Below are 22,691 nucleotides of genomic sequence, written 5' to 3' on the forward strand. Positions count from 1 at the left end.
TCAAAATTTAGGGGAAGATATTACAGTTTTTTAATGGTGAGTGGAACACAGTTTTCCCTGAACAGATGAGTCGGCATCAGCAGCTAAAGAAAACTATAGATTATTTGTATCCCTGGATGTTCAACCGGGAATTATATAATCTCAGATGAACAGAACCAGAATAGAAACAAGTTTGACATTTTTTTAGTATGGATGTCAGGCTTTTATCATGACTCGGCACAAAGGGTATCCTCTGTGATGCTGACTCGTTGTTCTTGATGACCTGTATGTGTGTGGAGTCACCTTGGACTCAAAGGTCAAGAAAACTGAATGTATGTCCTGAGGCTGTCTCAGGTGTGTATCTCAAGCTATGTTCACACCGGCCCGACAGCGTGCATTCACCACTTAGGTCCCCGTGTTCAAAACTCTCATATCCACTCATTGCTATGGAAGTTTCTTTTACAGTTTTTGGGCTCGATGTACAAAAAGCAATTAAATGCGTGCTAAAAGTTAAACCAGTGGAACTTTGACCACCAAGGACTTGGATTTGGTAATGACGTATGGATAGTTTCCCTATAGCTTTCAGTGGGTTTCAGGTGCATGTCTCAGGTGTGTGTCTTGGGTCTGTTTCCAGTCCGTGTCTCAAGTACATGTCTCAGGCCCACGTCTCAAGTCTGTCTGTCTCACAAGTGTGCCTTAAGTCTATGTCTCAGGTGTGTGTCTCTAGTCCAGGTCCCAAGTCCATGTCTCAGGTGTGTGTCTCTAGTCCAGGTCCCAAGTCTATGTCTCAGGTGTGTGTCTCTAGTCCAGGTCCCAAGTCTATGTCTCAGGTGTGTGTCTCAAGTCCAGGTCCCAAGTCCATGTCTCAGGTGTGTGTCTCAAGTCCCGGTCCTAAGTCCATGTCTCAGGTGTGTGTCTCAAGTCTAGGTCTTAGGTGTATGTCTCAAGTGCATGTCTGAAGTGCATGTCTCAGGTGTGTGTCTCAAGTGCAGGTCTCAGGTGTGTGTCTCAAGTTCATGTCTCAAGTGTGTGTCTCAAGTGCATGTCTCAGGTGTGTGTCTCAAGTCTAGGTCTCAGGTGTGTGTCTCAAGTTCATGTCTCAAGTGCATGTCTCAGGTGTGTGTCTCAAGTGTGTGTCTCAGGTTTGTGTCTCAAGTGCATGTCTCAAGAGTGTGTTTCTCAAGTGCATGTCTCAGGTGTGTCTCGTGTCTCAAATACATGTCTCAGGTGTGTCTCGTGTATTAAGTGCATGTCTCAAGTGTGTCTCGTGTCTCAAGTACATGTTTTAAATCTGTCTCCAGTCAATGTCTCAAATGTTCCTCAAGTGCATGTCTCAAGTCCATGTTTTAGGTGCTTGTCAGGTGCATGTATCAGGCGTGTATCTGAGTGCCTGCAGCTAAGATCTGAGCTTTGCTGCAGATGTTTAGCCTATCATGACATTCAGAAATGGCCTTTTTCTTAGTTTGTTGCAAGAGACAGAATTTTAGATTTTTAGAATATATTTATATATTTATCTGTGGGTTATTAAATGTGTGATTTTGTGATGATATAGCAAATTGGTTAATGTTATTGTATTATTAATATAGTGAATCATTGGAGCTGGTTGGATCATAATTTGTTTGTGTCATCAAAATATGAGCAACATTTTTGTAGTTTTTACTTGTTTTTTTTTTCACGTCAGTGGCAGATTATTCTTAAAATGTTGATTATGTTGTAAAGTTTGCATCTCACTTCTTTCTTTATTGTCCTTTAAGGTTAAATCCCAGTTGGACTATTAACCTTTTAAGTAGCTGTGGGGTTTGTGTATATCATCTTTATGAAATAGATACAAACCAAACCTGAAAATCATATCATTTGTCAATAAAAAAAATACACAAAAATGTGATAGATCTTTTAGATTATTTTATTTTTTTTAGCTATAAGGAATTTTTATTTGATTGTTGTCGTTGTTTCCTTTGTTTCACCTGCATCCTTCCTTTTCCTTTGATTTGTCAGATCCAAAAATGGATGCCGATATGTGTCTGTTTGCTCCCATCAGGTGTGTGCCCGTGTAACACACCGTGGGGGTTAGAGGGTCCACTGCTAAGTTTAGGCTCAACTTTGTGGTGGGCATCATCCTGTGATGCAGTAACCTAGCAACACGAGGCAGAGAAACGGCACGTAAAGCAGCATGAAGGAGCAGCAAATGTTTGCTCTCATGATGATGAGACCGTTAGTTTCAGACGGACGGTTGTGACAAAATAAACGTTCCTGACTCGGACGAGGTCACCGTCCGCTTTTTCTGAGTAGTCCTACAGAAACCAAATGTTTCTGCTGAGCTGGGAGATACGAGACAAAGTCTAATCTTGGTTTGTTTCAAAATAACAAAAATGTCAGAGAGATGAAAATAAGAAATCAGCACTGACATGATGCTAACTGACCTGTCTGTATGATGTGAATCAAAGGCAGGTGTTTGGATTTTCACTTTGAAAAGGCTACAAACGTAAAGCTCTCAAACTGACCCCAGCTTCATGGATGAAATATTTGAGTCCGCTTCTTCATTCTTTTATTATTTTGTGGAATGTATGTTGTCTCCAATCAACCTCTGGTCTCATTTTTTATCTAAAGGAATCCTTGCCACCATATATTGCATTGTACACACATACACCTGCATTGAATCATATATTTGGCTGGAGTGGGGAAACTGGAGATTTCATCTTCTAAATGCAGACATAAATCAAGGGTTTGGACATTTCACTGGAGGACGTTGTGTTGTTGCTTTAATGGTCTGTAGGAGTTAGCTTAAAGCTATATATACATTTGACACGCATTTAGTGTTCACACTGGACAAGCAGGGAGGGGCTTCTTCTTCTACTGTTAACTAGCTCACGTCCGCCATCTACAGTTGGGAAAGGTTTGGCATGAGCTTTGTCTCCAGTGACACTATCAGTGTATTGTATTTCTGTCTATTCTTTTCAAACTGTAACAAGTCTGACCTTCAGTAAACATCAGTAATATTTAATGATTCACAAAAACATGTTAGTAGAACTCTCATGTGGACTGATGATTGAATTTTGACATGTTTGGAGCAAAAGTCAGGAGCTTAAACTGAAAAAATCTACAAAAATGTTTGCAATACTATTTTTTATAAGATTTTGATAGTAATAATTATGATGCTTCAAATTATTTTTTTTAAATCGCAACAATATTAGTTTAGGATGCAAAAATATTCTCACTAGTATTTAGGAAAATGGACCTTATTAACCCACTGTCTCAAATTTGATCCATATATTTTTAACCTGATGTAACTGGATTATAAATAAATATAAACTAATTTAGCGTTTTTTTCAATACAAGTAGTAATTTATAAAAAAATAAATAACAATAGATAAGCTATTTTTACCACAAGTTTTGAATATTAGTTCAACTTTTTCCCACCAGTTTTTTTAATTTTACGGAGGCAGCCATTTTGAAATGACCAGAAACAGTCTACTGCCTCTGGTGGAGTAGTGATGAACTACAGGACAGAAAACATGGACCAAATTATATACAGTGGGATTTTAGGGAAAGTTAGGATCAAGCTAAGGAGATATATGTCTCAGAAATGTGTGTATGGAATATAGTACGAATGGTTTTGGGCTTTAGTATTAATGTTTATTTTATTTCTGTTGTTTACACATGTTCATGCTCAAAACCGTTTTTGATCCCAGTAATATTTTTTGTTTAGAAAACCTTGATAGGACAAAATAGTGAGTAATTTAAAGACTTGACAAATATTAAACGTTATTTATTAGGTCAAAAGTTAAGTTAAAACTGACTTATGAAACATCTGGGATCAGTTTTGAGTTTTTAATGACAGGTATATGTTTATGCATTTGTGACGGACATAAAACCTTTATAAAAAGAAGAACACTATGTTTTTATGTGTGCCTATATTAGCTTACACGCTGCACAGTGCATGGAGGTGGGTTTGACTTGTTAATGTGTCATGCGTGGATATGTGATGAAGACTGTTAGACATGTTTGTTGAACAGGTGGATGAAAACTCTAGCTGTAGTCAACAAGGTCACTTGTGCAGGGAAGCTATTTTTACACCCGTACAGAGCTATAAATACTAGTTTTATGATTATAAAAACGTGGCACACATATCTAAGAGATTGCCTACGAATGATCCAACACACAGTTTGATCTAAATAGAAATGTAGTTGAGGTCTGCTAAAGTGCAAGAGCCACCTGTGTGGCATTAATAAAACTAATGTAAAGGGAGTTTTTTGCTAAGTTCAAAGCTATGTAAACCAATTAGTTAAAGTTTTTCCCGCCAAAAGTGCTTTTTAGATTTCATGGAGGCAGCCATTTTGAAATTACCAGAAAAAAACAGTCTACTGCCTCTAGTGGAGTGATGATGGTCCAATTTTTTATGAACTTTTCATGATTATCTAAACGTGATTTTAACATTAGAAAATAATGTTTTTTTGTTTGATTGAAGCATTTGGTTGCACCCTCAGGCTCAACCCGACATTTGTGTTCAATTTTTCTAGCTTGGAAGGGTTTTGTTGAAGGAAGCAGCATATGTAAAGCTTAAAATAGAAAGAAACCATCTTGACTTTGCATTAAAACAAATGAATAAGTAAATCTTATAAAATCTAACATGCAAGTCATGACTCTGGTTATTTTTTTCTGTAATTTTGTTGTTCTACATATCCTGTTTGTTTCCTCATTTTGATATTTTTTTAGCTTTGGTTTTTAAAACAGTTACAAATGCATCAGATTCTTGATTTGGCAGACAGGTTTTTGGATTTTGTATCATGATTTATTATACATTTTTACCAGTTCAAATTATTTTCTCAAGTACTACACATGACAGTAATAAAACTTTTGCAAAAAAACAAAAAACAGTTCTTAAATGCGTTGTATTCTTCTCTGTAGTTATAAACAGCTGCTACGAACATTGAGGACTGGACTGACTGACTCCTCCCCTTTGTGTTCCAAACAGGAAGTACCTCCAAAAAGCCAAAATTCCATAAACTTCTTTAGAGAAATAAACAGTTATTACTCAAGTCATTCTATTCTATTCTACTCTAATTCTAATCATTATTGGGCTGATACATTTTTTTTATTCATTTATTCATCTTCTTTGACCACTTTGTCCCTTTGGGGGTTGCGGGGGGGGCCGGAGCCTAACCCGGTTACTGATGGGCGAAGGCATTTTTTAACATGTCCTTGCTAATTCTAAATTTTTTCACAGTGTTTTTTTCTAAAGTGTAAGTTATTCAATATATAAACGGGCTAATCAGATGCCTCAACAAAAGTATGTGATCTCACGTCAAACATTTGAAATGTTTCAGATTCTCCAGAGCCTGAATTCGATTGGTAGGGGTGTGGCCTTCCAACAAGCTCACTCCTGATTGGTGAGAGTGGTTGCAGATATGGAGACTCAGACCAATCACTGCTTACTCACATCATCTGGCTGCAAAATGGCAAAGTCCGTATCATGAAAAAATGGCTACTCAACTAAGTCAGAAGCAAGTCATTTTCTTTGGTTGTGGTCACTCTCACTCACTCCAGTTCTCTTATGGATTCAAGCTAGCAGCTTCCATTAGCTGTGAGCAGGAGCCATTACTTCTTTTTTAGAAGGACAAGCTTCATTGTCAGACACCAAACATCAAAAATAACACCAGAAAATGTAAGTTGTTTTGAACAGAAAAGCTTCCGAAACATGGCAACCCTGAGTTCTAGCTAGCAGTTGTACTGTCTATTATGAGTGGTGTTTGCTGTGGTCCTCACTTCTAAAACTCCATAGAATATGTGGCCAAATCAGGAAATGTGCAGGTGTGAGGCACATTTTTAGGTTCATTAAAGCAGCACGCTATCACAAGCTTCCATTAAATGACAGCCAGGTGTTTGTGGTTCAGGTTGTGATTCTCCTATCCTGTTATTATTGTTCATTAGAAGACCCAGGGTAATGTCCATCCAATCATTCATCAATCGATCCATTCGTCCATCCATTTTCTGAACCCATTTTATATCTTATGGGGTCATTGAGCTGCCGTAGCCTAACCTGTCTACTGTTGGGCGAAGGCAGGATACCCCCTGGACAGGGTTCTGGTCCGTCACAGGGCAACAATCACATATTCACACCTAGGGACAATTTAGAGTCACCAATTCACCTATAAAGCAGGTTTTTAGGGTGTGGGAGGGAGCCGAAGGACATGATGGACATTTTAAAACGAGAATAAAGGAAACTGATGAAGGGGACAACACCAAAAAAAAAAACAAAAATTGTAAACTTTAATGAAGAACTGAGTTTCCTTTCAGAGCAGGAACTCATGAAAAATCAACACATTCTCACTCTCAACTTGTTGTATATGGACATATGGTTTGGGCCCCTCTCACGCCACTTTTTGACGTTTTGGGTGTCCCCAACTCCTCACTTTTTGACGTGCTGCCTGTTCCCGTTAAACGGGACGCAGTAACAGACGCGGAACTGGTTTCGGGTTAGGGTACTGGTCTTTGGGGACAATGTTGCCAAATTGGGCAGTTTCCCGCACAAAGTGGGTTGGTTTTTACTCAAATTGGACTTCTTTTTAGCCCAATCTAACGACATAGGTTAGGGACCCCTGATTAGTGTCTGCGGCGAGCATCCGTCGGACCGGTAACAGTTTGCAGCCAGTAGGTTGGGGACCCTACATTTAACGGGAACAGCCAGCATTACAAAAAACGAAGAGTTGGGGACACCCAAAATTTCAAAAAGTGGCGCAGAAGGGTCCCAAACCATAAGTCTATATATGACGAGCTGGGAGTGAGAACGCGTTGGAAAATGGTAATGTTTTATAGCCACAGCTCAAATTAAGACACTTTAAATTCAAACTTTAGCGTTGAGTTTGCCGTTTATATCCACCTGCCCTTCTTGTCCTTTATTGATGAGCCTATTAGACGTCCATATGGGACATAAATATATATAAAATAAATGTCAAAGAAATGTCATTACACTGTCAGGTCATTGTTCATGTTGTAACAAAGGGTTTTTCGCCTAAGAATTAGATTTATTTGGTTCACATTTTTGTAATTTTCTGGGAGAAAATGGAAAAACAGAAGAAACTGATTGAAGTTAAAACTTGACTATTTTTTTTTTAATTTACATAAAGTCCTTTATTTTCTGGACCAATAAATAACTTTCATTTTAATTTCACACATCTACGGATAGTATTAAAGAAATAAGGTTGGAGAGCAATTATTGTACTTGAACAATTTTTGTTTCTGTTCATAGATGCCACAAATCTTTTGTTTTTGCTCAAATTGTGATTATAACTTGTATACCCACAAATTTATATGCATATATATATAAAATGTCAAACATTCTGCATATATCAGACTGTTCATTTAAGGTTTTGTCAGAACATTTGGATACACATCGTAGCGCTCAGCTCTTTGTTGTGGTCGCGGTCGCCTCAGTGTTTTGACAGACCGTCACAGTCATTATTAAGACCTCTGAGCCTTTTCAGATGGGAAGTGGAGTCTTTGCCGGTGCGGTTGGACATGTATGCAGGCATGCCAGCTGCACTGAGGGGGGGGAAAACCGCAGTTATGTCAGACACGCAGCTGAGCTGCGGTGACCTCATTTTGCCAGAAGTGGTACAAAGCCGGGCCAGAACAGACCAACAGGTGTGGACAGACGGAAAAGACCACAGGCGGAAGATAATGTTTCAGTGACGGAATGACTTCAGACTGTAGGACTAAACTCAACAACACATCAAGATTAGAGATTTAAGAGGGAAATTTCAATAAATGTGGGTGACATATTTGGCGTTTTCCTTCCATTTCCTGGTTTTTGAGGTCATCAGCTTTTCTCTTGCAGCATCTCCTTCCCTTCCCAGCACCTCCACGTCTGTCTTACAGTCCAGCTCAGGAATCCTGCCGGCTCAGCTGTCCGGTGATATCCCATGCCAACCCAATTTAGCTTCCACATCCTCCCTCTCTCCCACTTCTTCCTCCTCCTCCTCCTCCCTTCTCCGCTGGCGCTCTGCCTCCTCCTTCAGACACCTCCTCATCTCCTCTCTGCTTTTTGGCTTCAAGGAGGGAGGGAGGGGGGCATTAGCAGTCAGTCTAAATTTGGTCATGCCACGGTAAAAGCGGGAACAGCACCTGCTCGAACCCCGGCGAGCTTGACAGGCAGCCTCTCTTTTCCTCCCGGGACGCCGCTTACATCAAATTACAGCAGAGAAAGGGCATTCCTGCAGGAGCTCTTCTTCTCTGGAGAGCTCACGACCCAAAACGTTGTTTGCTCATTTGTTTGGAGACAATACAATCTCAGATTTCCCTTAACAAAAAGCACACTTTCCTCATTACCCTACATTATTATTATTATTATTAATAATAATCTCACCAATCAGGAGTGAGCTTGTTGGAAGCCCACACCCCTACCACTCGAACTCAGGCTCTGGAGAATCTGTAATTCCATAAGAATCTAATCTAATGGTGGATATGAGTATTTTAATTGGTTTAAAATCTCAAAAAATTGCACCATTTTGATTTGTAGTCTAAAATAAGAACGTATCAATTTAATTTTGGTTATTTCATTCTTAAATAATCATTTAAGAATAAAAAAATACAAATATTTGCTACATGTACCCACTGTTTTCTAATGTTCACGAATACATTTTACACTTTGAGTGACTCATTCATACAGAGGACAAACAATCATTCAATAATATATAAGAAACTGAACAACACATTTAAGCATAAAAGTCTTGAAGGCTAGGATTGGGTTGATAAAATCAATAAATCCGTCTAAGCTTAATAAATCAATAATCAATCCATAAAAGTAAAGCTTGATCTAACACTTAACGCAAAGGTCTGCTAGCTTGATGCTAATGTATAATGGGATTTCCCATAGGACGGCTAATGCTAACTCTCAGTCGACTTAAACATACATTGCTGACTAAAAGAATACTTTTATAAACTCACAGGCATGAATTTTTTAAATATTTTTTAAAGTAACCATTTGTGGTATTTTGCTCATGCTTTCTTCTTCTACTGGAATAGGCGTGTTGCTATAGTGCGATCGCCACCTAGTGGCCAAACTGAAACACTCTCCAGGAGAGGCAAAACAATTGTTGGAGCTTTTCTGTTTGAGAATCTATGTAACACTGGTATTAACAATCTCATTATTTCACTAATAAATGTCAAAGTATGTGAACTGTATCAGATTAATATGAAAGTCTTTAAAACAAATATATAGATTATTAATGTATTTTTTAAAAAATGTGTAAACTCAGAATTCAATTGAGAGGATCGAAAGAATCGAAAAAATTTGACGCTGGAAATTCTTGGCGATACTCATCCCTATTTAAGACATTTAAGTCTAAACTTGTTTAAGATTGTTTTGTTTTGTTTTTAAGGCATCAATTGTTTGACTCCAGATTTTACCAAAGAGAAGTTGTGATAGAGTCGAGCGTTTCTCTCATTGATTTCAGCTGGAATTTAAATAACATCATTAGTTGGTTTATTGGCTTTAAGCACATCATGCATTATTGAGTGCAGTGAGTAATGAGTGGCTGCAGCTTTGAGATTCAGTGCAGCAGGTCATCACCCTTTGAGTCTTTCTGCAACTTCTGACTGATTCACACACGAAAACATTCAGCTTTTCTTCCTCCCATATCCCAAAATAACAGGAAATATTTGAGAAGAAAACTTTTTGTTGTACTTTTACCATCTGCTTAGTGATGATAAAAATCTATCACTCCCAGATTTAGGTTTTGCTTTGAATTAGAATCATCTTTTGATCTACTGTAAAAGCATTCCCAGTGGTCTTTTAATTAAGATTATCCAATTTTTAGACAAAACATCTGGGGCTCTAACGTTTCATGGCTCAGATCAATGTTGCTTTCTGCAAAAATAAGACTTCATTATAAAAATATATACAAAGCTAAGCATGAAATGACATTTTAGTTGGAGAAACATTATGATTTCCACTGACCTGATACTTTAGAGGAAACGTATTAGAGGACAGGATGAGAATTGATCAAATGCAGAACATTAAACACGAATGTTCTTAAGACCTGGCGTCCAGATCCATGGACTTCACATTTTGGGTGTTCCCACTGTAGTTAATTCTGCTTAACTCTTGTCAAAAGAAATAAATCAAATAAAAAACTTCAGATTAAAAATCCAGTTATGGAGATGTATCTCATTTTGCAGATTTTTATCTTAAATGAAGTTATTTCAGTTAAGGGAAGAAATTTATTGGAAATAGCTAAATTTATCCTTTAAATGTCACAAACTGGTAATAAGTGAATATGCCTATAGGGTTAGTATGAGGAGCTTTCGCTGTTTCCCTTTATCAACTAGAAGCTTCTAGCTTAGTAAAGAAAAAGGATCAGATAAAACCTTTAAAGGGTAACCAAACAGGGCAGTTGGAGGCTGACTCCACCCACAGTCGAAATTTGAAGGGTGGGGCTCATTACTGGAGCATTGACATGAATATTAATGGACACCACAACCTCTCCCTCTTCGTGTTCCAAATAGGAAGTACCTGCAGGTCGCAAGAAGGCCAAAGTCCCATTGACTTCCATTGAGAAATACAGTTATTTCTCAGTGATTTTATTTGTCAGAATAAACATTCTTGATCTGATGCTTCCTTCTTAACACGTTATTTCTAATCCTATTTTTTTTAAAGATATTTTTTCTTTATCGCTAGTTACTGACCAATCAGATGCCTCATTAAAAGCACGTGGCTCCGGCTGACCCAGCCTCCAACGTTTGATTGACTCTGATTCGCTTTCAGTGGGCGGGGTGTGGGCTTCAAACAAGCTCACTCTCGATTGATTGACAGTACTTCTTCTAAAACGTGTCTCAGACCGACTCGGACTAATCGCTTTTGACGGGTTGCAATTGTTTGGAATATGGCGGTAGACGTACCAGGAAGTGACGGCGAGAGCTCAAGCCTGGTCTTGCAAGGGTTAAAGGTAGTGCATTTCAAATGGGGGGACCTCAACGCTTGACATGTCCAGTTCTTATTAAACGTTATATTTAATGTAGCTGCAGATTATCACATGAGACTTAAATGGTTTGACCAATCACAAACTTCAACTGTAATACCTAGTTTCAATCCGTAGGGGGCAGCACACAGATGGTTTCGACTATATTTTCAAGAATTAAACAAGTTTATTTTAATTTGTCAATGACCAACAGAAAACCCTTTTAAAGCTCCATTCATAGAGGTAAACAGACAAAATTGTTGAGTTTGGGGAGTTTACGAAGTCTGTTAGTGACTCAGAACGTTGGTTATTGGGTCTATTTATGCTGTTTTGGTGTAGCAGAACTATCGGTTTGTTATATTCTGGTTAGAGTTTGGCGCCAAATGCGAAATGGTTCTAAACTTCTATGGAGCTTGCTTTAAGGCTCAAAGCGCTTTACAGTAAAGCCTCGTTTCCATTGAGCGGTCCAGTATTTTCAGCGTTTCCATTGTAAAATGAAACCATTATACAGTTCTGACCCGTACGTCTTGTGGGCCCCCATCTTTTGTAGGTCCATTAAAAAGTGGAATAGAACAGTTGGGGTGGAGCCACTGTAACCACCCATTGCATAGCAGAAAGTGATGACAATGTTAGAAAGCGCTAATATAGCACTAAGCTAGCGATTCCGTTTTCCTCTTTACGGCGGTTTTCTTCTTAGCCGCCCGCAATCATCTTTCAAACATTAAATTTCTGTTCTACACGATGTACAAAAAGTAAAGAAAGAAAAAGACGAGCTGCTGGATGACCTCTATTGTTGTTGCTTTTCAATTCATTTCACTACGATGACACGCTAGACCGCTAGCGTGTTATTTAAGTGAAATGAATAAACGACATGCGCCATGAAAACAAACCGCTTAACTGAATAGAAACACTCACCAGAATTAACTGGACCGTACCGTACTACGCCCTACCGGACCGCTCAATGGAAACAAGACTTAACAATCCCATTAAGCTCCGCTGCCTAACATTGGCGCCAACCTGTAACCACCAGGAACATGGTGGGTTCAGTATCTTGCACTTTTGCCTCGCTTCCACTAAGCGGTACGGTCTGATTTAGAATGGTCCAGGAAATTCAGGTGAGCGTTTCCACTCAAAGTTAGACCGTCACGGCTCTTGTAGACTGATGGTGTAGCTTTGTACCAAAAGTGAAGCTAACAACAACAACAATGGAGGTCATTCAGCAGCTTGTTATTTTTCCCGCTTGGCTTTTGGTGTATAAACAAAGCATTTAATGTTGTTTGTGAAAAGAACTTTAAGAGCTTTCTTCAGTTCCACCAATCAATGGCTTTCATCGTGTGACGACAGTAGCTCCGCCCTAACTGTTCCATTTTTCTACAACCAAACAGGGCCAAGGTACGGTTTAATGGGTCCATTTTATAATGGAAACACTCAAAATCCCGGACTGCACCACTAAGTGGAAACGAGGGAGTTGAACTTGTGATCTCCTGAAGGAGAGGACCTTTAAAATGTTAAAAATGTTTTTTTTTACTGAACTCCCACACTTGTCTGACTGAGAAATGTTTTAAGAAAATGAAGTAATCCTTAACTTTTTTTTAATCAGTAATAAATTACTGTTTTTTGTAGCATCTGACAGAAATACAACTTGTTTTTTTGACAAGATGACTTTATTCTGTGGTCTATCAGTGTCTGTTTCTTCTGTTTCTCGTCCACAAACAGATGTTTGGCTAACATCTCCCACAAACGGAAGAAACTTTGTGAATTCACTGCTGATTTGGAGATGCCGTGCGCCTCACTCCACCCCCACCGTCAGGAGCATTTAGCTATTCAGCTCAGGCACGGTTTTCTGCCTCGACTCCCCCACATTCCCCGAGCTCCAGCCAAACAGCGGCTGCACTCTGACGCTTCGCCCCCCTCCTCTCCCCTCCTTTGAACACAAACATCCTGCCGAACAAACCATGAAGGCTTCTCAAAAACTCTGGATCTAATGGAGCCAATTAAACGGAGCTCTGCCGCCATCAGGCAGTTCTCCTGACAGAGCAGGAGGCTCCGTTACGTCCATCACCCAACGAACGGGTTATTTCGAAAAAGAGAGAACCCGGTTTAAAAGAAGAAGTTCCTGTTTCTGTCAAATGCTCGACTAAACACTGAGCGAGGACAGAAAAGCTCCTTCCTGGCTGGGACGAACTCCACCACTTAGAATTCCAGTCTATAAATGTTTCTACAACCTTCCTGAATGTCGTTTTGTTAAATATACACGTTTTAACTGGTTTAAAAGTATTGAGATTGAGTAACTACCCCAACTGCAGTTGAGCTGCATTGCACTACTTTTCATTTTGACCTGATTTTTGAAGAAGTTCGTCCATCCAAGCGTCAGTCACTTCCTGTCAAACCTGCAGACAGCAGAAAAAAATATTTAAAGTCCCACTCTGAACATCTTTTGATCTATTTTCAAAGTGTTTCCAGAGATCTTTTAATTAAGGTTGTGTTGTTTTTTTGCCCCCCCAAAAAAACAAAAAAAAAAAACAGTTTTTTTTTTCTAGAACATAGTTTCTGCAGAGAAGCCTTCTGAATTGTGGGCGTGGCTATTGGCACAGAGAATCAATGCCTCACCTCCGTTTATGACAAATAAGCTATTTTTCAATTGATTCATGACCATTTGAATAAACAAAATACCCTGAAATGCAATTTTTAGCTTAATCATCACAATGCTAATTTGTGTGTGATTACTCGTGTGCACAAAATGCTAACTCCTGCACAATATGCTAACTTGTGTGCGCAAAATGCTAACTAATGTGCAAAAAATGCTAACTCCTGCATTTAAAATGGTCATGTGCACGAAATGCTAACTTGTGTGCACAAAATGCTAACTCCTGCACTTAAAATGCTCTTGTGCACAATATGCTAACTTGTGTGTGCAAAATGCTAACTCATGTGCACAAAATGCTAACTCCTGCATTTAAAATTATCATGTGCGCGAAATGCTAACTTGTGCACGCAAAATGCAAACTCGTGTGCACAAAATGCTAACTCATGTGCACAAAATGCTAACTCATGTGCACAAAATGCTAACTCCTGCACTTAAAATGCTCCTTTGCACAATATGCTAACTTGTGTGCGCAAAATGCTAACTAATGTGCAAAAAATGCTAAATTGTGTGGAAAAAATGCTAACTTATGTGCAAAAAATGCTAACTCCTGCATTTAAAATGGTCATGTGCACGAAATGCTAACTCGTGTGCACAAAATGCTAACTCCTGCACTTAAAATGCTCTTGTGCACAATATACTAACTCATGTGCACAAAATCCTAACTCTTGTGCATGAAATGCTAACTTGTGCAAAAAATGCTGACTTATGTGCACAAAATGCTTGCTTGCGCTCTGAAAATTCCAACTTGTGTGCACAAAATGCTAACTTGTGTGCTGAAAATGCTAACTTATACAAATGTAAACTTTCTAAGTTGTGTGCTCAAAATACTACTTCAAATGGCACAAAAATATGATAAAATCTGATTTTTTTTTTTTATCACGGTGAGTGTTTAACTTGTATTTTAAAGTCATGATGTGATGCAACCAGTTAGAATCTAATGCTGGAAGAGCGTCTCTGAGGAGACGTTTAGTCCGTGCGCTGATCCACGTCATCGGGTCTGGATTACAGGAATTGGAAAAAGTTTGGAATGATTTTTCCGGTAAATTTGTAGGATCATTTCTGCTCACTCAGCAGCTGCAGCCAAAACAAGGTTAGGAATTACAGAGGGGGGAGATTTGTCCCTCACTAAGCAGCTTTGACCGCAGAAAAGAATAATCCAGCCATGCGTGCACATGTGTTCTCATCTGCACGCCGTAGGGTAGAGAGGAGCTGCTGGCGTGCGGTCAAAAGGCTTCTAAACTCTTTTTTTCTGTCTTGTTGCGTGTTTCCCCGCCAGACCTTCACAGCTTGGTGCAACTCCCACTTAAGGAAAGCTGGGACACAGATCGAGAACATTGAAGAGGATTTCAGAAATGGCCTCAAGCTCATGCTGCTGCTGGAGGTCATATCAGGTGGATGTCCCCGCCCACTTTACACATATCAGCACGTCTGGAAAAATGACTTTTGTTCTGCAGAATGCTAAATGCATGAACTCACGAAAAGAAAAAATACATAAACTGTACTTTTTTTTGTTTGTTTATTTCTTGCTTGCAGAATAAGTAGCACAGTTTGCATATTTTGGTTTTTAAATTAGAAAATATTTTTTTCATCAGTATGAAAGGTGCTTTACAAATAAAGTTTGATTTGGGTTTTTTGGAGTACAAAGGCATTTGAAGTGGAATTAATAATGCAAAAAATGTGATCCATAAAATGTCAAAGTCGTCTAAATAAAAAGACAAGAAAACTGCTAATATGTAGGGGAATTTTATGTCGTTTTTGTCTCTAAAATGCTGTTTGGATCCTCTCTTTGTCCGTTAGGGGAAAGGCTGCCTAAACCCGACAAAGGCAAGATGCGCTTCCATAAGATCGCCAACGTGAACAAAGCTCTGGACTTCATCTGCAGCAAAGGAGTCAAACTGGTGTCGATCGGAGCAGAAGGTGAGAGTCCAGTTATCCCTAATGTCCCTCCATTAAAGAACCACTCTGCTCTTTGATCTACTTTAAACCGTTCCCAGTACTCTTTTAGTTATGATTATGCGGTCAAAAAAAAAAAAAAAACCTGTGTTGTTTTCTAAGACTTAGTTTCTGCAGAGCGGCAGGAGTTCATTAGAAATTTCCCTCAGAGTTGTGGCACAAGGCAACCCCGCCCCCTTTCCCCTCCTTGTTGCTGAGAGCTGAGAGCTCATGACCTCATCATTGCATTTTCTAAATAATAATCTTTTCTGCTCCTAATTCACAACAATTTGAATAAAAAAATACTTAGAAATGCAATTTTAATCTTAATTTTTTTCAAATTTGTCCTCCATTGGAAACATTTGAGTTGATTTATTGGTAGTACACAATACAACAAAATTACACAGAACTAATTGCAGAAATATTAAAGTGGACTGATTAAAAAAAAAAACCAACAACAAAGGAAAAATACCATAAATGTAAGAAAAAAATAACCGTTTTATTACCAATTTACAATAAGAATTGTGTTTTTCTGCATAAGGTAAGACATAGATAAAATAATTTAAGATTAAAGCTGCATTTCTGAGTATTTCTTTGTTTAAATCGTATTGTATCTGGAGCAGATAAAAACCCGCAGCTTAAAAAAGCTTGAGTTTGAGTTGCAGCAACTGCAATAGGTGGGCCAAAATCTCCCTTTTCTGCTGCATCTCTAAATCCTCAACTTCCAGGCAAATAGATCCATTAACGTCTATAACATTATCTTGAGATTGTTAGGCTCTAAAAGCTAGCAGTAATGCTAAGATATCAACGTAGGGATTTCCCGCCCACAACTCAGAGGTGAACTTCTGATGGAAATGATCATAATTAATCATAATTATTGGCAACAATTTTAAAATAGATCAAAATATAGTTGGAGTGGGGCTTTAAATAATCAAAATGCCCCAGCTGAATTATAGTTTTTAATGTTGTGATTCTTAAAGTTCCTGAGCTTGAGATTTTCTTCCCGAGTTTGCTTTTATAGCCTCTTAATAGATCAAACTTTCTTTCACTTAAATAAAGACCAAATACTGTAAATAACAGCTTTAAAAAAAAAGTTTTCTTAGGTTTTTCATGGGAATATTGTTGTTGTCATCTTAACGTTTTCATACAATCTTGAATTCTATTCTTTCCAAAGAGTACCAGATTTGTTGGGGTGAAAATATGTCAAGGTCAACTAATCAGCCTGTATTTTTTAACTTTTATGATAACATTGCTATTTGATGGCATTTTTTTCCCCAAGGGACGAGTTTTTATTTCTTTATTTAAGTTTTCTAATCACAGAGATTAGAAAATGGTTGGGCCCACATATATTTGTCATTTTTTTGTCTTTTTTCATGCCAAAAAGTTCACAAAACCCAGAATCTGGGGGGCTAAATCCTTCCCAACATGTAAACGTGACTAAACATTTTGACTTTGACAAATCCGTTTGTCATTTTGCAATATTTCACTTGAAAAGTAAATATAACTGTATTTTATTGCTCTTGGATCCCAGTTGCACCTTTTACCCAAACCCTGGTGTAGGTGTTATTCAGAGTCACTCTGATTCTTGTAAAGTGTCCGTCTCTTGGCAGAGATCGTCGACGGTAACGTGAAGATGACTCTCGGAATGATCTGGACCATCATCCTGCGCTTTGCCATCCAGGACATCTCTGTGGAAGGTTTGTGTGACTGATGGAATCCCAACAGCTCTCTGGATGTTTTTACATCTTAGGGGAAAAAAACTCTTTAATTAAATTATTAAATTTTCCCAGCATGCACCTTCAGTACATTTTTTTTATTTTTCGAGCACACTAAGAAAGCACAGTGGACCATAATCGCGTGTTGCCTGTGTCTCAGGTCAAAAAGCCTTCTGTCTTTCAGAGATTATTTATCTGCCATCATTCCAGTGCGATGAATCATCTCCCAGTAATCCCGGCCAACTAGCATTTATCCCTGAACCGGCACCTCCTGTCAGTTTTTTATTTATTTTTTTAGTTTTCCGATGACCTTCTCCCACAGTAAATCTCTGGACCTTGTCTGGTCCGTCCTTCCACTTGCCTTCATGCTCTTATCCCTTTTTGATTGGTGTTTTTCTTTTTTTTAAATCCAGATTTTATGATGCGTGCCTTTTTTAATCTGCGTCGGAGCACATTTTAGAAGTCCATCTGTTCGTTAGATTTCCTTGTTCAGACCAGATCCCTTTAAATTCATTCGTTCATTGTCTTTTTCCTTAACTTTTTCAGAGACCTCTGCAAAGGAGGGTCTGCTGCTGTGGTGCCAGAGGAAGACTGCCCCCTACAGGAACGTCAACGTGCAGAACTTCCACATCAGGTTGGTCGACGGCACCCGACTGTGGCTAGAGAGCCAAACTGCAGTCGTGTCTCTGCTTTTCTTTTTTTTTAGGCTCAGACTTGTGCTTCTTTGAACTCCTTTGCATTCCTCAGTTTTCTGTTCAGCATCCTCTAACTCCTCTGTTCTCTCCTCTTCCTCAGCTGGAAGGATGGCCTGGCCCTGTGTGCCCTCATCCACAGACACAGACCTGACCTCATCGACTACTCCAAACTGAGAAAGGTGGCTCCTCCTCCTTTTCTTCCCCATTAAGCTAAAATTGTTCCAACAGATTTTTTTTTTTAACTGTAGATGGTTTTTCTAGTTGCTTTTTACATTCCTCGTCCTATTTTCTACATCATTACCAAACACGTGTCCACTCTGACCCCCGACTGTGACTCCCTTTAGGATGACCCCATCGGAAACCTGAACACCGCCTTTGAGGTGGCCGAGAAGTTCCTGGACATTCCCAGGATGCTTGATGCTGAAGGTGAGGCGGCAAAAACCAAACCATGACTCAGCAAACTACAAACGTGCACTGCACCTGCTTCCTCCGTTTACGTAAAGCATGAACTGCACAGCGGCAGATGGCAGATTATAAGCTCTTCCTAGAAATGATCCCATCTGCTTTGAAAATAAAAAATCCCTTTAAAGCAGTTATTGAATTACTGTGACATCAGAAAGTCAGCGAGCTGCTGTAGGGAAACAGCAGACGTCAATCCTGATCAGTTTAGTTTGTGTTACAGAACATCTCGTGCTAAACTGCAGAGTTTGACAGTAATCTGGTGGAATCAAAGTTCTCTAATCCTGCGTGATTTAGTTTGGAGAAGCCGTTTAGAGTTCATCCTCTCCCGTCTTCCTCCCCAGATATTGTGAACACACCTAAACCTGATGAGAAGGCCATCATGACCTACGTGTCCTGCTTCTATCACGCCTTCGCTGGAGCGGAGCAGGTTCGATTTTTTTCTTTGTTTGTTTACTTCACTTCAGGTTTAACAAAAAAAAGGCTAAATAAAAATACAGCTTTCTATGGAGCCTTGGAGATGGCATAAACAAAAAAAAAATGTTCCCTCAAATTAGCATTACTGACTTGCCCACAAAATGCTACCATGTGAGCACAAAAAGATAATTTGTGTGCATAAAATGCTAACTTGTGTGTAAAAGAAGTTTGGTTGTGTGTAAAAAGAAAAAAGCTAACTTGTGTGCACAAAATACAGATTTGTGTTCCCAAAAATGCTAACTCGTGTGCAGAAAAGGCTAAGTTGTGTGCAAAAAATGCTAACTTGTGGAGACAACATGCTAACGTGTGTGTAAAAAAAAGCTAGAGTTGTGGCCACAAAATGCTAATTTATGTGTACAAAATCTAACGTGTGCAAAAAAATTGCCAACTCATGTGCACAAAATGCTAACTTGTGCTATCAAATACATAGTTGTATGCACAAAATGCTAAAAAAAGAAGCTATTTCGTGGCCACAAAATGCTAACTGGCATGAACAAATACAAACTTGTGAGCACAAAAAGCTACCTTGTGTGAAAAAAAGCTACAATTTGTGCAAAAAATCCTAACTTGTGTATACAAAATGATACGTGTGCAGAGAAAAGTTTTTCATACGAACGAAAATAAATCTACATTTATAAAATGAATACTTTTAGAAACATTTACAGCTACATTTACAAAACGAATATGTTTACAAAAAAATGCTAACTCGTGTGCAAAATATTCTGCCTTGTGTGCACAAAATGCTAACTTGTGATCAAAAAAATGCTCATTTGTGTAATAAAAAGGCTACAATTTGTGCAAAGAATGCTAATTTGTGTGTACAAATGCTACCGTGTGCACGGAAGAGCTACGTTGTGACAAAAAATGCTAACTTGTGCATTCAATTGCAAATTTATGTTGCTAAAATACTAACTTGTGCCCACAAATGCTAGCTTATGCGTACAAAATACAAACTTATGTGCACAGAATGTTTTTTAAAAATGCTTATTTTTGGCCACAAAATAATTTATTCACAGAAAGTAAAATGACACTAATATAACAGTTTGTTGTTATTTTTTATGTCATGTCCAGGACTCCGTAGTTTTCCAAACCATTCCGTCATTGCAGACACCAACGTCTTTGGAATTAAAAAAAGTGAAGACTGCTACAAAATTGTAGAAGTTCTAGTTAGAAACAAACTTCTGCTGGACTTTGTTTCAGGCTGAGACTGCTGCCAACCGGATCTGCAAGGTGCTGGCCGTCAACCAGGAGAATGAGAAACTCATGGAGGAGTACGAGAAGCTGGCCAGCGAGGCAAGAGAGCACAATCTGTTCTGCTTCACCCTAATCTACTCTCAGTGTTCCTTCTGTTCAAACTCTTTGATCTTCTTCCTGAAACTGCACCACACATCTTTGGAGTCAGTGCAGGGCGATCGCTGCTCCACAGATGCAGAAAACTTCTTTAGCATCAAAGTTTGGTGGAAAAAGTCACAAACTTCTGCTGCAGAAGGAAAAGTGTTTTCTTTTTTTTCCCCAAAATTTCAATTATCGGTTATCCAACTTAATTTCATGGATTAACTGAACAATCCCTCTGAAGGACGGTGGGATTATAAAAAGGATTAAAAGGTCAGCAGCAAAATGAGTATTTTTGAAAACAACAACAGTATTCTGACGAATCTGGAGCTTTAGAAGTACATCTGAGATTTCTTTACTCTAATTGAGTCAATAAATTACAAGTAGATTTGTTCACATGACCTAAACAAAGATAATCTACGTTACATACAAACATCCTCTTTCTAAATGATTTGTCAGCATTGTTGTGTGAAGTCAAACGTCTTCGTCTGCAGCTGCTGGAGTGGATCCGCCGCACCATCCCCTGGCTGGAGAACCGCGTGGCCGAGCAGACCATGCGGGCCATGCAGCAGAAGCTGGAGGACTTCCGTGACTACCGCCGGGTCCACAAGCCTCCGCGTGTGCAGGAGAAGTGTCAGCTGGAGATCAACTTCAACACCCTGCAGACCAAGCTGAGGCTCAGCAACCGGCCCGCCTTCATGCCCTCCGAGGGCAAGATGGTGTCGGTGAGTGGGGGGGCGTGGATGGAGCCGGCTGCGGCCTCCAACCGTCGGTTCCTCCTGTCACAATGAAACCTCTGTGCTTTCAGGATATTGCAAACGCCTGGAAGGGCCTGGAGCAGGTGGAAAAGGGCTACGAGGAGTGGCTGCTGACGGAGATTCGCCGTCTGGAGAGACTCGATCATTTGGCTGAGAAGTTCAAGCAGAAGTGTGCCATGCATGAGGCCTGGACTTCAGGTGGGCTTCAAAAAATGACGCCAAACTGAGAATCTGATGTTCATTTAACAAAAAACGTTGATGGCTTTCAGGTAAAGAGGACCTGCTGTCCCAGAAGGATTACGAGTCTGCGTCTCTGATGGAGATCAGAGCCTTGATGAGGAAGCACGAGGCCTTCGAGAGCGACCTGGCCGCTCACCAGGACAGAGTGGAGCAGATCGCCGCCATCGCTCAGGAGCTGAAGTACGAACAAACCAAAGGCGGCTTGTTCAGAGTTCTGCTGAGTTCAGGAACCACCAGTAGATCTGACAAATATTTACACATTTATGAACTAGTAGATCTATATAGGCAGGAATGTAGAGGGGAACCAGCTTCTCGAACCTTTCCGGACATGAGTTTCTGTTTGACTGAGACGGAGAACAGACGGTTTAGCTAATATGAATCTGAAGAGAACATAAAGTCACCGTTCCACTAAACATGGAGGAGCAATGAGAGGATCCAGACTGAGAGGAAAGCCTCAGATGCATCCAGAACATCTGGATAAAGGAGAATTCAACACTCAATCCTTGGTAGAGTCTATTATAAACGTGATAACTGATGATGTGTTGATCAGTTTGAAATAGAAGAAGATTTAAGTCAAAATCTGTGGTCATCTAAGAGAGTTTAGCATCCTGACAGCTCCAGTAAAACCAGCTGCTGGACACAAAATGAACCGGGTGGAAAGTTGCTCAAAATTGTTAAAAATCTTTGAGGAACCTCAACTTGATCACAGGATGAAAGGAGATCATTGAGAATCAAAGCAGTTCCTCAGCATGATATCGGGGATACGAGCAGAAATGACATCCGGTGATCGCCAAGGAAATTCTTGGTTGCAGTAAACAGGATTTTAGTCCTAAAAATGCAGGAATTTTAGAAAAAGTTAATCCGGTTTATTAAAAAAAAAGACATAAAACAGCAATAGATTAATGTAGATGCACAACTTCTACATTTATATTTATTTTATGGGGTTAGTTGATCCATTTGAAGGACCACTCCAATGAGTTTTTTTAATCAAAAAACTAAATAAATTAAATAAATAAATAGGAATCATACAAACCAAAAATACAAACCAAAGAAGTCACTAAACAAACATGCATCCTCAACTCCAGCATGTCTTCCTTGATTCATAACAGTAACAAAATAAATAAACAATAATAATAACTGGGGAAAAGGAGCTAGATTTTGTCCAAATTTCCCACATATTTCCGTTTGTCCATCACTTACATACATATAAGTACATATTTTTATATATGTGCATAACAAAATCAGAATATCATCCCTCAAGTTAAATATTTTAATAGTTCTTCACTCTCCTCCACTGCTGATCAAAACCTCCTTTTCCATAAGGTAAACTTGTTTGAGTTTACTTTTCGATTCATTTATTGTTGGTGATTTATTGATTTTCCTATTTAATATAATCATATTTCTAGCAATAACTAACAGAGTGTAGATAATCTGTCTTTCTGCGCAACTGAAAATGTCCTTAGGTAGCATGCCAAGTTCAGTTCAATTCAATTTCTTTGAAA

The 22,691-nt window shown here is 39.1% G+C and overlaps 1 protein-coding gene across 1 annotated transcript in view; it reads left to right on the forward strand.

Annotated features, from left to right (window-relative positions):
- The window catches only part of actn3b (actinin alpha 3b), a 37,537-nt gene that overhangs the window by 6,764 nt on the left and 8,082 nt on the right, over positions 1–22,691 (forward strand). Inside the window, exons 2-12 of the mRNA XM_024288652.1 lie at positions 14,858–14,972; positions 15,379–15,498; positions 17,124–17,210; positions 17,775–17,862; positions 18,024–18,102; positions 18,268–18,349; positions 18,727–18,812; positions 20,060–20,152; positions 20,686–20,916; positions 21,000–21,147; positions 21,219–21,369. Coding sequence (XP_024144420.1) covers positions 14,858–14,972; positions 15,379–15,498; positions 17,124–17,210; positions 17,775–17,862; positions 18,024–18,102; positions 18,268–18,349; positions 18,727–18,812; positions 20,060–20,152; positions 20,686–20,916; positions 21,000–21,147; positions 21,219–21,369 — 1,280 coding nt within the window. The remainder of the gene's footprint in view (positions 1–14,857; positions 14,973–15,378; positions 15,499–17,123; positions 17,211–17,774; positions 17,863–18,023; positions 18,103–18,267; positions 18,350–18,726; positions 18,813–20,059; positions 20,153–20,685; positions 20,917–20,999; positions 21,148–21,218; positions 21,370–22,691) is intronic.

Source organism: Oryzias melastigma, linkage group LG18 (assembly GCF_002922805.2).
Source record: "Oryzias melastigma strain HK-1 linkage group LG18, ASM292280v2, whole genome shotgun sequence".
In the NCBI taxonomy this organism is placed as follows: domain Eukaryota; kingdom Metazoa; phylum Chordata; class Actinopteri; order Beloniformes; family Adrianichthyidae; genus Oryzias; species Oryzias melastigma.